General features: G+C 47.7%; 1 protein-coding gene across 3 annotated transcripts in view; it reads left to right on the top strand.

The window, feature by feature from the left end:
* SPTBN1 (spectrin beta, non-erythrocytic 1) overlaps window positions 1-18,617 on the top strand; it is a 289,366-nt gene that overhangs the window by 120,460 nt on the left and 150,289 nt on the right. Inside the window, exon 1 of one of the 3 annotated variants that reach the window (XM_063918645.1) lies at window positions 15,890-16,309. The exons of the other annotated variants lie outside the window; for them this stretch is intronic. Within the exon in view, the coding sequence (XP_063774715.1) occupies window positions 16,201-16,309 (109 nt within the window). The 5' untranslated portion in view covers window positions 15,890-16,200. Of the gene's footprint in view, window positions 1-15,889; window positions 16,310-18,617 lie in introns of those variants that run through there. 3 annotated transcript variants of the gene reach the window in all.

The raw sequence follows: 18,617 nt of genomic DNA, 5'->3' as shown, positions 1-18,617 counted from the left end.
TATGTGCTCACACTGCTTATTATATTAATGTATAACATGTGACTGACTGCTAGTGTGATTGCTGACTTTTCTATAATTCTGTCAGTTTTTCTTTTTATCTATTCCGATCCTCAATGCTGGTGTATAGCTTGGTAGGGTTGGATTGAATGTCACTTTAACGAGTCTTAAAGTGATTACAGTCACAAATTGTGTAGTACACTTTGTAAGTGTTGATTATTTATCATGTCTAAGCGCAGCAAAGGTGAGGAAGGTTCACTCACAGCAACACTAATATGTTTGTCTTGCAAAGCTGGGTTAACCTCTCAGGATCTGGTTCAGGATGGTTTGTGTGCAAATTGTTTTAGCTTTCACCAAGGTCTCTTTTGAATAGTACAAGGCAGATACAGGTGCAAGTTGATCCCCCTTGAGCTATGTTTGCACAAACATCCAGTATAGTTGAGTGGATAATTTCAACTTCTGTACCAGGAATAGGTTACACGATTAACCCTTACATGCAGCTTCCCACCAGCAGTTGATCACTTCCAGCAGCAGCCTCTCAAAAGAAACAGGCTGAGAAGCCAGTGGTAAGTAAATCTACAACTTCACAGTCTACACATGTTTCAGATGAGGATTCATCGGAGGATGAAGGCTCACTAAGCTCTGGTTCTGCATACGAAGAGGAGGAGGTAGGCCTCAGCTCAGTGGACATAGCTGGGTTAATTAAGGCAATGAAAGCCATTCTATCCTTAGAAGAATCAGCAGACCTGTGTTAAAATCCAAGACACCTGTGTTTAAACGTCTCAAAACAGTTAAGACTGAGTATCCTAGGTCAGATCAGCTGACTGAAATCATGGAAGAGGCTTGGGCTACGCCCAGTAAGAGGTTTAGAATTCCTAGGAAATGGAATTACAATTATCCTCTTCCAGCTGGGGATTGTTTAAAGAGGGAGGTGGCTCCCAAAGTAGATACGCATGTTATTCGATTAGTGCGAAAATCTACATTACCTCTGCCTTCAACATAATTAAATGATGTCACGGATAGGAGAGTGGATTGTTTTTTAAAAACCATTTTTTTTCCTGTATGGGGCAGCCATAAGACCAGCCATGGCTTCAGCCTGGATGGCAAAAGCAGTGGCTTCCTAGGCTGATGCATTGGAAGGAGATCTTTCAATGGCATCTAGAGAGTAAAAATCCCATATGGCACATATAAAACAGGCTGCAATGTTCTTGAAAGCAGTATCTCTCGGTTATGCATTTGCCTTCAAGAAACACCCTCAAAGGTTTTTATTTGTACCAGCCCGTCTCGGGTAGAGATAAAGGCCAGGGCTCTGCAAGAGGCAGTTCAGAAATTGCTTCAGTCAGGGGTAATCATTCCAGTTCCTCCTACACGACGAGGACAGAGTTTTTACTCCAACCTTTTTCTAGTGCAGAAGCAAAATTGGGTCATTCCGGCCCATACTCAATCTCAAAGTGCTGAACAAGTACAATAGGGTACCTCTGTTTCATATGGAGACTTTACGTTCCATCATTTTGGCCATGGAGCCAGGGTATTATATGGTATCCCTGGATATCCAGGATGCTTACCTACATGTTCCTATAGCACTGTCCCATCAGTGCTCTCTCAGGTTTGCTATCCTCCAACAGCATTTTCAGTTCCAGGCCCTACCTTTTGGGTTGGCCACAGCCCCCAGAGTATTTACCAAAATTATGGTGGTAATGGTAGCATATCTACGCCAGCAGGGGATAAGAATTTTTCCATACCTCGACGATCTTTTAATCCTGGCACAGTCTCAGGAATTGCTCCTGTGTCATCTGCAACAGACAATAACGTGTCTGCTGAAGCAAGGGTGGCTCATAAATTGGGCGAAATCGTCTCTGGTTACGTCACAGCGTATGACTCACTTGGGGGCTGTATTAGATTCAAGCCTTCAGAGAGTAATTTTACCTCTAAACAAGAAATCCAAAGTTCAGTCAAGGATTCAGGAGCTTCTACACAGTCAAATGGTATCCATTCACGCAGCAATGCGTGTGATGGGATTGATGTTTTCAACATTCGACATGGAGTATGCTCAGTTCCACTCGAGGCCTCTGCAGTATCTGATCCTTGCCAAATGGAATGAGTTTCATCAGATGATAAAAACGCAGACTATTGTCCTTACGGTGGAAGTAAGGCGGTCGTTAGCCTGGTGGCTACAGACATCCCATCTGGACAAAGGGAGACTTTTGGATATCAGATTGGGAAATTCTGACAACAGATGCCAGTCTCCAGGGCTGGGGAGCAGTGTCAGGAAGGTTTTGTTTCATGGGGCAATGGACCAAGGAAGGTTGCCTGCCAATAAATATATTGGAACTTCGGGCCATATACATGGCAGTGATTCAGTCAAAGGACATCCTTCGGAGAAAACCAGTTCAGATCCACTCGGACAATGCGACGGCAGAAGTGTACCTCAACCATCAGGGAGGTACTCGCAGCCAAAAAGCTATGAAAGAGGTAAGTCACTCATTAAAGTGGGCTGAACTTCATCCAGCCTTGTCCGCAGTGTTCATTCCAGGAGTCCTAAACTGTGAAGTGGATTTTCTCAGTCAACACCCCATTCAGGCAAGCAAATGGGCTCTACACCTGGAGGTCTTCCAGACTCTAGTCGACAAATGAGGGTTGCCAGAGATAGATCTCATGGCATCCCGTCAGAACAACAAAGTTCTCACATACGGGTCAAGAATAAAGGATCCCAGAGTGATCTTTGTGTATGCCCTGTCGGCGAGATGGGACTTTCATCTGGCCTATGTGTTTCCTCCAATCACCTTATTACCCAGGGTGGTGAGAAAGATAAAGCAAGGAAAGGGTGCCACGATACTTATAGCGCCGGCTTGGCCCAGAAGACATTGATACACAGATTTGCAGAGAATGTCGATGGATGCTCCATTCTGGCTCCCTCAATCCAGATCTACTGACGCAGGGTCCTTGTTATCACAGACATCTGGATCGACTGTCTTTGATGGCGTGGCTCTTGAGACCTCTATCCTGAAGTCAAGAGGATTCTCACAACAGGTAATTCAAACAATGCTTAGAGCATGGAAACCTTCCTCGGCTCGAATTTATCACTGAATATGGCAAACCTATATTTATTGGTGCAGTGAACGGAAAATGGACCCTGGGTCTTTCAGAGTTTCCAGGATCTTGGCATTCCTTTAGGCAGGAATGGATAAAGGTTTGAAGGTGGCTTCCTTGCGAGTGCAAGTGTCAGCATTGACTGTATGGTTCCAAAAGAAAATTGCCAACTTACAGGATGTGCGCACTTTTTTCCAGGGAATGCTGCACATACAACCTCCTTTTGTTCCTCCTACAGTGCCTTGGGACTTAAGTTTAGTCCTAAAAGCCCTTCAAGTTGCCCCATTTGAATCACTTAATAAAGTGGATCTTAAATGGTTGACAGCTACAGTTCTCTTTCTATTGGCCATGGCATCAGCTAGAAGAGTGTCAGATTTAGGGGCACTATGTGGTCCTCCATTTCTGATCTTTTATCCAGATAGAGCGATTCTCGGAACTAAATCTGGGTTTCTTCCCAAGGTGGTGTCTAAATTTCCTCTTAACGAAGAAAATGTAGTCGCAGATTTCCAGGAACTGGGCCTTTCTGTGGGAGATGCATCGTTGGACGTGGTCCGTGCCTTAAGGATGTACGTGGATCGTACCATTGCCATCAGAAAGACAGATTCTCTCTTTATGCTACGGATTTCACAAGAGAGGATGGCCTGCTGATAAGACACTGGCAAGGTGGCTTCGGATGACTATTTCAGAAGCATATTCTCACACTGATCTTCTTGATCCGGCTAATGTCTCTGCTCACGCTACTCATAAGGTAGGTCCATCATGGGCAGCACAACGTGGTGCTTCAGCAGAACAGATATGTAAGGCAGCGACATGGTCTTCCATTAACACATTCATTAGACATTATGCCGTGGATACTTTTGCGCCTCAGGATGCTGAATTCGGGTGAAGAGTTTCTCCTGTCCAATCAGGAGCGTCCCCACCACTAAATTGCTTTGGGAAATCCCAATGTTATCCTGTGGATAACCTGTGGACCCTGCCGGAGAAATACACGTTATAGCAAGAACTTACCGTTGATGATGGTATTTCTCCTAAGTCCACAAGATCCACAGGGATCCCTTCCCGACGCACCTGATTTGAGGATCCTTTTACTCACTAACCTCTTCCTTCTTGTACAGAAAGGTGTGCATGTGTGTTCATCTCGCCTGATTAGGGCTATCTATGATGCTCTTGCCTTAAGCTTTGGGAAAACAACTGATTTGTCTGAACCAGGAGGCGGGGATATATGAACGGGCCCTTTGCATGCTGGGAGGCCGAAAAGCTTTGACCGATTGGTGCAAATCCACTGTCACTTCATCCTATCCCAATGTTATCCTGTGGATCCTGTGGACTTAGGAGAAATACCGTTATCAACTGTAAGTTCTTACTATAACGTATTTTTCTCTTATAGCGCCACAAATTCTGTTGCGCTTACAACTGGACACAATTAGAAGACAAAACTGGGTAAAAACAGTCATAAAGGTAGGAGGGCCCCGCTTGCAAGCTTACAATCTATGTGGAAGTAGGCATTGATACACAAGGATAGGTTCTATCTATTGCATAGTTGTCCACCAGATTGCAAAGGTTATTGATGGGCTGCATGATATCACATTACAGCAGTGATGAACCAGGGTCAGGAGTAAGGGAGAGTGATGAATTAAATATGTGGGGGACATGTGTGGACTGTACAGTGGGGATATAATTGTATAGGAAAACTATGAAGGTTATGTGGGTGGTGCTGGAATTTGATAAGCTTGTCTGAATAGGTGAGTTTTCAGGGACCGCTTGAGGTTTGAAGACCTAGAGGAGAGTCTTAATGTACATGGTAGGGCATTCCACAGAGTGGGTGCAGCCTGAAGAAAGTCCTGTAATCGTGTATGGGAGCGAGTAGTGAGTGTGGATGAGAGACGTAGATCTTGTGAAGAGTGAAGGGGCCGGGTTGGTAGATATTTTGAGATAAGCGAAGAGATGTATGTTTGTGTAGCATGGTTAATAGCCTTGTGTGTAAGTAACATTATTTTATATTGAGTACGGTAGAATACAGGTAGCCAATGGAGGGACTGACCGAGTGGGTCTGCAGACAATGAACGTCTAGCGAGGAAGATTAGCCTCGCAGCTGCATTCAGAATGGATTCCAGTGGTGAGAGTCTTAGTAAGACCAGTAAGAAGACTATTTAATAATCAATGCTGGAGATAATGAGAGCATGGATTAGAGTTTTAGCAGTGTCTTGTGTAAGGTATGATCGTATTTTGGATATGTTTCTTAGATGCATGTAACATGATTTTGAGACAGATTGAATGTGGGGAGCAAAGGACAGTTCTGAGTCAAGTATGACACCTAGGCAGCGAGCTTGTGGGGTAGGGTTGATTGTAGAGTTCTCAACAATGATAGAAATATCAGGTTGGTAACTGCTATTGGCTGTTGGAAATATAATTAACTCTGTTTTAGAAATATTAAGTTTGAGGTGGCGAGATGACATCAAACATGAAACAGAAAGGCATTCGGTGACCCGGCCAATACAGATATACAAATCAGGGGAGGATAGGTAGATTTGAGTATCATCTGCTACAGATGATACTGAAATCCAAAAGAGCTGGTTAGTTTACCAAGAGATGAGGTATAGATAGAGAAAAGCAGAGGACCTAAGACTGAGCCCTGTGTTACTCCAACTGAGAGAGGTAGCGAAGAGGAGGTGGATTCAGAGAAGCAGACATTGAAAGAGCAATTAGATAGGTAGGCTAGGAACCAAGAGAGGGTCGTGTCCTGAAGACCTAGGGACAGCAGTGTTTGTATGAGAAGAGTGGTCAACAGTGTCAAAAGCAACAGAGAGATCTAGAAGAATAAGTAGTGAGTAGTGGCCTTCAGCCTTCGCAGTGACCAGATCATTCACTACTTTACTTCACTCCACCCTTTGCATTCATCCTGCTCCGGGTAGTGTTGTACTATTCTGCATAAAACCTGTCTTAGATCTGTGACACTGTCACAGCTGTTCTGGCTCTCCTGGGAAGCAGTGCGTATGCTGCTTCATACGTTATTGTGTGATGGAATGTTACTGTTGGCTGGGCTTTACATCTAGTGGGCCGTTTCCTAAAGTTTCACTTTCAAAGTTACTATACTTTTAGTCTTGCACCCTCAGCACCTAAAGGGGGGTACTCACGGAGCGATTTCTAAGCAATCTGACTATGCTTAGAATTTAAGCCTGATCGCTCCGTGAGTACCCCTTACAGCGATAACGATGCGCAGCCCCGCGCATCGCTATCGCTGCTGCTAGGTTGGCCTGCTTGCAGGCCGATCTAGCGGGTCGCTCACTTCACCCGCTGGGTGAAGTGAGCGCCTCCCCCCGCATGCTCAGCACAGATCGCGCTGTGCTGAGCGGCGGGAGAGATGTGTGCTGAGCGGTTTGCTCAGCACACATCTCTCCTGCATCGGCCCGTGGGTACTGGGCTTTAGGCTAAAGGAGGCCCTTAGTGCACATCACCTATAAAAGGACACTATTGTGAGTCCCTGTGACCCTCCACCTCATGCACCTGAGTTGTGCACTGCCTGATACTCCCTTTTTAACATTTCTCTGACGTCCTAGTGGATGCTGGGAACTCCGTAAGGACCATGGGGAATAGCGGCTCCGCAGGAGACTGGGCACATCTAAAGAAAGCTTTAGGACTATCTGGTGTGCACTGGCTCCTCCCCCTATGACCCTCCTCCAAGCCTCAGTTAGATTTTTGTGCCCGACCGAGCAGGGTGCAATCTAGGAGCTCTCCTGAGCTTCTTAGAAAAAGTTAGTTTTAGGTTTTTTATTTTCAGTGAGACCTGCTGGCAACAGGCTCACTGCATCGAGGGACTAAGGGGAGAAGAAGCGAACCTGCCTGCTTGCAGCCAGCTTGGGCTTCTTAGGCTACTGGACACCATTAGCTCCAGAGGGACCGAACACAGGCCCAGCCTCGGAGTCCGGTCCCAGAGCCGCGCCGCCGGCCCCCTTACAGAGCCAGAAGCAAGAAGAGGTCCGGAAAATCGGCGGCAGAAGACATCAGTCTTCACCAAGGTAGCGCACAGCACTGCAGCTGTGCGCCATTGCTCCTCATGCACACCACACACTCCGGTCACTGAGGGTGCAGGGCGCTGGGGGGGGGGGGCGCCCTGAGCAGCAATATAAACACCTTGGCTGGCAAAAATACATCACATATAACCCCCAGGGCTATATGGATGTATATTAACCCCTGCCAGATTCCATAAAAATGCGGGAGAAAAGTCCGCGAAAAAGGGGCGGAGCCTATCTCCTCAGCACACTGGCGCCATTTTTCCCTCACAGCTCCGTTGGAGGGAAGCTCCCTGGCTCTCCCCTGCAGTTAATACACTACAGAAAGGGTTAAAAAGAGAGGGGGGGGGCATAATTTAGACGCAGTATACAACATATAGGCAGCTATAAGGGAAAACACTTTTTTATAGGTGCTATCCCTGTGATATATAGCGCCCTGGTGTGTGCTGGCATACTCTCCCTCTGTCTCCCCAAAGGGCTTTGTGGGGTCCTGTCCTCTATCGGAGCATTCCCTGTGTGTGTGCTGTGTGTCGGTACGGCTGTGTCGACAGGTATGTGGAGGATAATGAGGTGGAGGCGGAGCGAATGCCTGTAAATATGTTGTCACCCCCTGCGGGGTCGACACCGGTGTGGTTGAACTTATGGAAGGATTACGTGAAAGTGTCAACTCCTTACATAAAAGGCCGACGACACGGAACAGCCGGCTACTCAGCTTGTGCCTGTTCCAGCGTCTCAAATGTCATGGGGGGCTCTAAAATCGCCCGCTACCTCAGATAACAGACACAGATGTCGACACGGATACTGACTCCAGTGTCGACATCGATGAGACTGGTGTACCCTCCAAATAGGTCCACCCGTTACAGGATTGAGACAATGAAAAATGTATTACACATTTATGATTATACCCCAGGTACCACATAAAAGGGTATTGTGTTTGGTGAGAGAAAACTATTAGTAGTTTTTCCTGCATCTGAGAAATTAAATGAGGTGTGTGAGGAAGAGTGGTCTTCCCCCGGTAAGAAATTGATAATTTCTACAACGGTTATTGGCAGCGTACCCTTTCCCGCCAGAGGATAGGTCACGCGGGGAAACACCCCATAGGGTAGATACAGCGCTTACACGCTTATCAGAAAAGGTGGCACTACCGTCTTCGGGTACGGCCGCCCTGAAGGAACCTGCTGATAGAAAGCAGGAGGTTACCCTATAAGATATGGTCACACACTAGGGCATTATATTGCGACCAGCCGTTGCTTCGGCATGGATGGGCAGTGCTCCCGCTGCGTGGTCAGATTCCCTGTCGGAAAATAACTATGGATAGGGACAATATTTTGCTGAAAATAGAGCATATAAAAGACGTGGTCTTATACATGCGTGATGCACAGAGGGATATTTGCCGGCTGGCATCAAAAATAAGCGCTAGGTCCATTGCCGCCAGACGGGGGTTATGGACTTGGCAATGGTCAGGCGATGCCGACTCGAATCGGCACATGGAAGTTGTCCTATAAGGGGGTAAAACTGTTTGGGGATAGTTTTTCAGACCTCGTTTCCACAGCTACTGCTGGGAAATTAATTTTTTTGCCACAGGCTACCCCACAACAAAAGAAAGCACCGTATCATCAAGTACAGTCCTTTCGGCCCCAGAAAAACAAGTGGGCTAGAGGCTCATCCTTTCTGCCGAGAGGCAAAGGTAGAGGAAAAAAGCTGCAACACACAGCTAGTTCCCAAGAGCAGAAGTCCTCCCTGCGTCCGGTAGGTCCACAGCATGGTGCTGGGGCTGCTCAGGCGGACCCGGGTACGGTGGGGGCCCGTCTCAGATATTTCAGCGGACAGTGGGCTCTCTCACATAGATCCCTGGGTCCTTCAAGTAGTATCTCAGGGGTACAGGCTGGAGTTCGAGATGTTCTTCCCCCCGCCGCTTCCTAAAATCTGCCTTACCGGCACCTCCCTCTGCCAGGGAGACTGTGTTGGTGGATATTCAACACTATAATCACAACAAGTGATTGTCAAGGTGCCCCTCCTTCAGCAAGGAAGGGGTTACTATTCCACAGTGGTTGTGGTACCACAACGGTTCGGTGAGACCCATCTTGAAATTCAAATACTTGAACTTTTATATCAGAAGATTCAAGTTCAAGATGGAATCGCTCAGGGCGCTTATTACGAGCCTGGACGAGGGGGGATTACAGGGTCTCCCTGGACATCAAGGATGCGTACCTGCATGTCCCCATTCCCCCCCCCTCACCAGGAGTACCTCAGATATGTGGTACAGGACTGTCACTATCCGTTCCAGACGCGGCCGTTGGAGTTGTCCACGGCACCGAAGGTCTTTACCTAGGTAATGGCCGAAGTGATGATACTCCTTCACAAGAAGGAAGTTTTTATTATCCCGTACTTGGACGATCTCCTGATAAAGGCGAGGTTCAAAGAACAGTTGGTAGTGGGGGTAGCACTCTCTCGGGAAGTGCTACAACAGCACGACTGGATTCTCAATATTCCAAAGTCACAGCTGGTCCCGACGACACGTCTTCTGTTCCTGGGAATGTTTCTGAACGCAGACCAGAAAAGAGTGTTTCTTCCAGTGGAAAAAGCCGAGGAGTTGTCATCTCTAGTCAGAGACATCCTAAAACCAGGACAGGTGTCGGTACATCAATGCACACGAGTCCTGGGAAAAATGGTAGCTTCGTACGAAGCATAATTCCATTCGGAAGACTCCACGCAAGGACGTTCCAGTGGGACCAATGGTCCGGGTCCCATGTACAGATACAACAGCGGATAACCCTGTCAGCAAGAAACAGGGTGTCGCTGCTGTGGTGGCTGCAGAGGGCTCATCTACTAGTGGGCCGCAGATTCGGAATACAGGACTGGGTCCGGGTGACCACGGATGCCAGCCTTCGGGGCTGGGGTGCAGTCACACAGGGAAGAAATTTCCAAGGAGATTTCGCTTCACATAAATATTCTGCAGCTAAGGGCCATTTACAATGCCCTAAAACAAGCAAGGCCCCTGCTTCAGAACCAGCCGGTACTGATCCAATCAGACGACATCACGGCGGTCGCCCATGTACACAGACAGGGCGGCACAAGAAGCAGGATGGCGATGGCAGAAGCCACAAGGATTCTCCGATGGGCGACCTACACCCAGGAGAATGGGGACTTCATCCAGAAGTTTTCCAAATGCGGGTAAACCGTTGGGAATGACCACGGGTGGACATGATGGCGTCCCGCCTCAACAAGAAGTTGAAAAGATATTGCGCCAGGTCAAGGGACCCTCAGGCGATCGCTGGGGACGCTCTAGTGACACCGTGGGTGTACCAGTCGGTTTATGTGTCTCCTCCTCTACCTCTCATACCCAAGGTACTGAGAATAATAAGAAGGCGAGGAGTGAAAACCATACTCGGGGTTCCGGATTGGCCATGAAGAGCTTGGTACCCGGAACTTCAAGAGATGCTGGCAGAGGACCCTTGGCCTCTGCCGCTCAGACAAGACCTGCTGCAGCAGGGACCCTGTCTGTTCCAAGACTTACCGCGGCTGCGTTTGACGGCATGGCGGTAGAACACCGGATCCTAAAGGAAAAGGGTATTCCGAAGGAAGTCATCCCTACCCTGATCATAGCCAGGAAGGATGTCACCGCAAGACATTATCGCCGCGTTTGGCGAAAATTTGTTGCTTGGTGGGAGGCCATGAAGGCCCCGACGGAGGAATTTCAACTATGTCGATTCCTGCTCTTCCTGCAAGCAGGGGTGGCGTTTGGGCCTCAAATTGGGGTCCATCAAGGTCCAGATTTCGGCTCTGTCGATTTTCTTCCAGAAAAAACTGGCTTCACTGCCTGAAGTTCAGACTTTGGTTAAAGGAGTACTACATATTCAGCCTCCTTTTGTGCCTCCTGTGGCACTTTTTGGATCTCAACGTGGTGTTGGATTTCCTAATGTCGCATTGGTTGAGCCACTTAAAACCATGGAGCTAAAGTATCTCGCGTGGAAAGTGGTCATGCTGTTGGCCTTGGCCTTGGCCAGGCGTGTGTCAGAATTGGCGGCTTTGTCATGTAAAAGGCCTTATCTGATTTTCTGTATGGATAGGGCAGAGTTGAGGACTCGTCCTCAGTTTCTCCCGAAGGTGGTCTCAGGTTTTCACTTGAACCAACCTATTGTGGTGCCTGCGGCTACTGGGGACTTGGAGGATTCCAAGTTGCTGGACGTAGTCAGAGCCCTGTAAATTTTATTTTTCCAGGACGGCTGGAGTCAGGAAAACTGACTCGCTGTTTATCCTGATGGCACCCAACAAGCTGGGTGCTCCTGCTTCTAGGCAGTCTATTGCGCGCTGGTTTTGTAGCACTATTCAGCTGGCGCATTCTGCGGTAGGATTACCGCAGCCTAAATCAATAAAAGCCCATTCCACAAGGACGGTGGGCTCATCTTGGGCGGCTGCCCGAGGGGTCTCGGCTTTACAACTTTGCCGAGCAGCTACTTGGTCAGGGGCAAACACGTTTGCAAAATTCTACGAATTGATACCCTGGCTGAGGAGGACCTGGAGTTCTCTCATTCGGTGCTGCAGAGTCATCCGCACTCTCCCGCCCGTTTGGGAGCTTTGGTATAATCCCCATGGTCCTTACGGAGTTCCCAGCATCCACTAGGACGTCAGAGAAAATAAGAATTTACTTACCGATAATTCTATTTCTCGTAGTCCGTAGTGGATGCTGGGCGCCCATCCCAAGTGCGGATTGTCTGCAATACTTGTACATAGTTATTGTTAACTAATCGGGTTCTTGTTGTGAGCCATCTATTCAGAGGCTCCTCTGTTATCATGCTGTTAACTGGGTTTCATATCACAAGTTGTACGGTGTGATTGGTGTGGCTGGTATGAGTCTTACCCGGGATTCAAAATCCTTCCTTATTGTGTACGCTCGTCCGGGCACAGTATCCTAACTGAGGCTTGGAGGAGGGTCATAGGGGGAGGAGCCAGTGCACACCAGATAGTCCTAAAGCTTTCTTTAGATGTGCCCAGTCTCCTGCGGAGCCGCTATTCCCCATGGTCCTTACGGAGTTCCCAGCATCCACTACGGACTACGAGAAATAGAATTATCGGTAAGTAAATTCTTATTTTTACAAGCTATACTTCCTCTGGATTTTATTTTTGATGCCCTTTGTGTCTAGGGTTTAAACCCATGGTAAGTTCTTTTATTATGCATCTTATTGGCGTCACTAATGCAACAAAGTACATTGTATGAGTACCCTGCATACTAGCGCTGGCATTACATGCTACAGCTGTCTGCCGCTCAGGCGCTAACCTGGGTAAAAAGGGAAAATACTGAGGGCCGACACAAGGGAGTCGCCCATTCTTTACGCCATCCATCGCTGTGCTTAATGTGCAACTTTATACCAATTCATGCGAAGTTCCTCGGACCCTATAAGCAACTTTGTGTGGGTGCTATGATGCAAATAAATTCAGGAAAGTCCGGGAATTGCTGCTCATGTCAAAAACACCCGCTACCTGTACCACAGAGCCCTCAGCCTAACACTAACCCCCACCCTCTTGCTTGCAGCCTAACACTAACCTCCGCCCTCCTGCCCTCAGCCTAACACTAACCTCCTGCCCTCAGCCCACACTAACCTCCACCCTCCTGCCCTCAGCCTAACACTAACCTCCACCTTCCTGCCCTCAGCCTAACACTAACCTCCTGCCCTCAGCCTAACACTAACTTCTACCCTCCTGGCCTCAGCCTAACACTAACCTCCACCCTCCTGGCCTCAGCCTAACACTAACCTCCACCCTCCTGGCCTCAGCCTAACACTAACCTCCACCCTCCTGGCCTCAGCCTAACACTAACCTCCACCCTCCTGGCCTCAGCCTAACACTAACCTCCACCCTCCTGGCCTCAGCCTAACACTAACCTCCACCCTCCTGGCCTCAGCCTAACACTAACCTCCACCCTCCTGGCCTCCGCCTAACACTAACCTCCACCCTCCTGGCCTCAGCCTAACACTAACCTCCACCCTCCTGGCCTCAGCCTAACACTAACCACCTGCCCTCAGCCCACACTAACCTCTACCCTCCTGGCCTCAGCCTAACACTAACCTCTACCCTCCTGCCCTCAACCTTACACTAACCACCTGCCCTCAGCCTAACACGTACCCCCACCCTCCTGCCCTCAGCCTAACGCTAACCCCCACCCTCCTGCCCTCAGCCTAACGCTAACCCCCACCCTCCTGCCCTCAGCCTAACGCTAACCCCCACCCTCCTGCCCTCAGCCTAACGCTAACCCCCACCCTCCTGCCCTCAGCCTAACGCTAACCCCCACCCTCCTGCCCTCAGCCTAACGCTAACCCCCACCCTCCTGCCCTCAGCCTAACGCTAACCCCCACCCTCCTGCCCTCAGCCTAACGCTAACCCCCACCCTCCTGCCCTCAGCCTAACGCTAACCCCCACCCTCCTGCCCTCAGCCTAACGCTAACCCCCACCCCCCTGCCTTCAGCCTAACGCTAACCCCCACCCCCCTGCCTTCAGCCTAACACTAACCCCCCCCCCACCACCATCCTGCCCTCAGCCTAACACTAACCCCCCCCCTCCTGCCCTCAGCCTAACACTAACCCCCACCCTCCTGCCCTCAGCCTAACACTAACCCCCACCCTCCTGCCCTCAGCCTAACACGTACCCCCACCCTCTTGCCCTCAGCCTAACACGTACCCCCACCCTCCTGCCCTCAGCCTAACACGTACCCCCACCCTCCTGCCCTCAGCCTAACACTACCCCCCCCCACCCTCCTGCCCTCAGCCTTACACTAACCTCTTGCCCTCAGCCTAACCCTTACTCCCTCCCACGTGCACCTAATTTTAATGTCAGCATTTGGTCAGTGTCAACATTTCAACGTTGATATTCCCACACTGTCAACAGGTGGGCTGTCTGCATCCTAATGGTCATCATGTAATTGTAGACCTTTTGCCTACATCCCGTGCAGACACCCACTATCACAGCATTCACCTCCGGTAAACAGGTTTAGAGAACACACCATGATGATATCCTTTAGTAATTGTATTGCTTACAAGCATATTTACTAAAAAAAGCAAAAAAACAACAACAAACTAATCAAATAAAAATATTATGTAAAATGAGGTGTGATGCCCACAACACTGTTGAAATCCTCTGACATTGGAATGCCTCAATACCAAGCCTAAGGCTTTATTCTAGCTTTATCATCCTTATCTAGCTCTTGGTAGTGTTGGTGCTATAGAAACTGCTGTTTGCAGAGGGTGGGACTATGTTGTCCAACTCTACGGTAAGTGCTCACTGTAAATTTACTTTCAGATTGGAAAAAAAACATTTAAAGTGTGTGGCTGTGTTTGCTTGTTTTCAGGTTACCTTTTTATATTATACAGACCATTTGTAAAGTTTATAAATCTTTAGCTTTAATTTTCATATAATTTTACAATCAAAACCTGTGACCAACATGGTTTTTTTTTTTATAGTGTGACATACTTAATTACAAAAAAAAAGCATTGATTAAATAAGCATTGAAACCATTTATGGATACACCTAAAAATCTTTTGTAATAACAGGTCACATAATTGATCCCTATATGTAAAGTTAAAGCGAGAGGTACTACAGTTGATTCAAGAAACCGCTTCATCATGAAGATCAAAGAACATTCCACTCAAATCAGAAAATTTTTCAAAAACCACAATTATGGGAGGGGATATAAATGCTTCAATCACTCAGGGGTTTATTTAGGAAGCATCAGGTAGTAAAACCCAGCACTTTTGCGTGTGTTAATGCCCAAAATGTAAAAAGAAAAAAAAAACATGACTAGCAAAATCATGGTCTATTTAAAATTTGGGCAAAAATACGATCAGAAGTGTTGGGTTTAACAACTGGAAGCTTAGTACATACACCTCTTGGTCTTGATTCCAATAGAAAGGAAAAAAACAAGGTTTTAAATATTTTTGCATTGCTGTACAGTATCTAAATAAGTGTTTTATATGATGTGATTTACATGGGTTTTTAATATTGAATGTTTCACTATAAGTATACATAAACATAATGTTTTACTGTTATGTTTGTTAATTGCATATTAAGAAAGCTGTACCTCTCACTCACATGTAATAGTAGTGCTAGATAATGTGGAGGAAACATATGTAAACTGATAGTAGAATAAGTATATTGTGATAATACGTTTGTTTTACACCTTCAAGGGGACAGGACCTCTTCAGATTCATATTAAACACGTTACATTGTTGCCACTGAATATGATTACAGAGCCCTGCACACACACATGGTAGTAATCTCCGAGGATTCCTACAATAGCTGCTGTCACACCGGCTTCCAGAGCACTGTCAGACATGTAATAAATTGTTCTCTGTCACAGCCATTGATTTGAGTGAAGGGGAGCAGAGGAGAGGACCCTGCACTCCTTTCCATTTGATGGTAATCTGAGACTTTTCCGTTACATGAGGCTCTTAAACAAAAGATTGTAATTCCAGCAGCTCTGTGTAGGAGCGTACCATTGTTCCGGGCTTTGTGCAGCCAGGCTGGGACAGCCCTTCTCCAAAAGCCCTTCTGTGTTGCAGGATGTGTGCAGCGAGTTTAGCATCTGATCCTCATTCCACAATAACCTCCTCATTCTTGGCATTTTGAATTTTGCTGCTCCTAGGGTAGCGCCCCCCACCCTCTCTCTGGAGCAGCTTTGGTACAGCCCCCGCTTCCTTTTGCTGTGTCTTATGCTAATGATGTGACATCACCACTAAATACACAGAGTGGCTGCTGATTAAATTACTCACCAGAAAGGTCTGAGGAGGTGTGCTGCTGCTGCTGCAGGCTGGTTTGTATGGATTGTGGAGTGGTGCTCCAGCAGATCTATCCAGCATGCAGTGGACACACTAGGTCTTGCTCTGTAGCCCCATTTGGAGATGATCTGACAGAGAGCATCTGGCTGGGTCCAGGGCATGCAGCCTGGCAGTAAGGTGCCTGTGGATTTTGCGCTGTGACTGTAAAGACTGGGCACTGCCATTGCACCCGCAACTGCTGCAGCCCCTCTTGTCAAGGAAATTGGAACTGTGTGGATACAGCTCTGGGACTATCTGGTGTTTATGAATTCCATAGCGCTGCGTTTTCTTTCTAAATGGAATTGCAAAGGACTTCTAGCATACCAGGGCCATTGTCCCCAGGATACACCGCACAGGTTCCCTTCAATTACAACCAGCTAGAAGGGAGATTTAAGCAGCTCCAAGGTAAGTTGGAAGTTTTCTTGGCTTGTTGTGTGCAGGGTTGCTATGATAGGGTGGAAAGCCGATGCTGGCTGTGGTGTAAATAATGCAGGTGAGGTGTAATTGTAACCACATACACACAAATGCCTCCACTCCTGAAATCAGGGGTAATTAGCGGGACACACATAGATTGCATGTGCAGCCGGCATTAGGGCGCATTGTGCCCTACACAGAGCAGTGTGGTTAAAGTCGCCGCCAATAAATCTGGAAAGAGGGGACGTCTGTCATTGTGACCGTGGCCTGTGCTGTGGATTGGATGGCCAGGACATAGGGAACAATGGATGGAGAAGGAGTGGTCTTTTGTGTGCAGCACAACAACTGATGGATTAGACAGCATGGGGGTCACCCTGGGCAGTGGGCTGGCAGCAATTCATAGCTCAGCCTCATTTCACTACCTGCTCATTGGGACAGTTGTTAGTCAGTGCTCTCCCTTAGTCCTTAGTCAGCAAGCACATATATGTCATATGGACCACTGACTGCATATTGTGTACATGAATGCATTGCAACACGTCTCTACCCACAGGATGCAGTTATATACCGGCTGTCTTATCTTTATTGGGGTGTGTGTATATTAAGAGAATGTTAGGTGATCAGCCGTCATTAGCTGGTATCTAGGAGACACCCTCAGATGTGCAGTTTCACTTGGCATAGGTGTGGGATAAGTACACACACAGTGGTAGTGTTACACACATGCCTTCAGTTCTGTAATGTGTCACTACTGTACATTATATTACTAATTGCTATCGTCACACAACTTTATAGATTGCTTTATACAGTATCCGTAGTGTTACACTCATGCCTTCAGTTCTGTAATGTGTCACTACATTATACTAATTGCTATCGTCACACAACTTCATAGATGGCCTTATATCCACTTCAGGTGACAGAGTGTTCTGCATACTGCTAAGTCACTCTGCCCTTCAGTATATGAGCTGCTGATATTATAAAACAATGGCAGAGTCAATGGCAGGATCTTATTTGGGTATTCTATTATTCACTGTTATCTGAACTGTTCAGCTTATCGAGTTGCAGCAGTGTCCCAGTGTGCGCTGAATAAAATCTATGTGCAATGTACTACTCTGGACTTGTGTTACTTCCTGATTCTTTATATCATTTAATCTATATATGTCTGCTATACGTGGTCTCTTTGCATTGCCGCAGCCCATTGATTGCATAGATTGCAGTAGTTGCTGGTATTTAAAAAAAAAAAAAAAAAAAATACACCATCTTCAGTCCTGCTCACTCTGTGTTGCAGCATGTTCCCCATCTTCCTATCCAGTGTTTCAGACCCTGCTTGTGGCTTGCAGAGTGTAATGGAATGAGCAGAGGTGCCAGAGATTACCAGGTTCCAGATTTGCCTGCCTTGCTTTGTAGATAGAGATATAGGCTAAGCAGGTAGAACATGGTATGCAAGGTTTCTCTATCGTCCTAAGTGGATGCTGGGGTTCCTGAAAGGACCATGGGGAATAGCGGCTCCGCAGGAGACAGGGCACAAAAAAGTAAAGCTTTACTAGGTCAGGTGGTGTGCACTGGCTCCTCCCCCCATGACCCTCCTCCAGACTCCAGTTAGATTTTGTGCCCGAACGAGAAGGGTGCAATCTAGGTGGCTCTCCTAAAGAGCTGCTTAGAGAAAGTTTAGTTTAGGTTTTTTTTTCTTTACAGTGAGTCCTGCTGGCAACAGGATCACTGCAACGTGGGACTTAGGGGGAAAGTAGTAAACTCACCTGCATGCAGAGTGGATTTGCTGCTTGGCTACTGGACACCATTAGCTCCAGAGGGATCGAACACAGGCCCAGCCGTGGAGTCCGGTCCCGGAGCCGCGCCGCCGACCCCCTTGCAGATGCTGAAGCGTGAAGAGGTCCGGAAACCGGCGGCTGAAGACTCCTCAGTCTTCATAAGGTAGCGCACAGCACTGCAGCTGTGCGCCATTTTCCTCTCAGCACACTTCACTGGGCAGTCACTGAGGGTGCAGAGCGCTGGGGGGGGGCGCTCTGAGAGGCAAATATAAACCTTATACAAGGCTAAAAATACCTCACATATAGCCCATAGGGGCTATATGGAGATATTTAACCCCTGCCTGACTGGAAAAATAGCGGGAGAAGAACCCGCCGAAAAAGGGGCGGGGCCTATCTCCTCAGCACACGGCGCCATTTTCTGTCACAGCTCCGCTGGTCAGAACGGCTCCCAGGTCTCTCCCCTGCACTGCACTACAGAAACAGGGTAAAACAGAGAGGGGGGGCACATTAATGGCTATATATATATATATATATTA

Source organism: Pseudophryne corroboree, chromosome 4, assembly GCF_028390025.1.
Source record: "Pseudophryne corroboree isolate aPseCor3 chromosome 4, aPseCor3.hap2, whole genome shotgun sequence".
In the NCBI taxonomy this organism is placed as follows: Eukaryota; Metazoa; Chordata; class Amphibia; order Anura; family Myobatrachidae; genus Pseudophryne; species Pseudophryne corroboree.
This window is presented reverse-complemented; position numbering and strand designations above follow the sequence as displayed.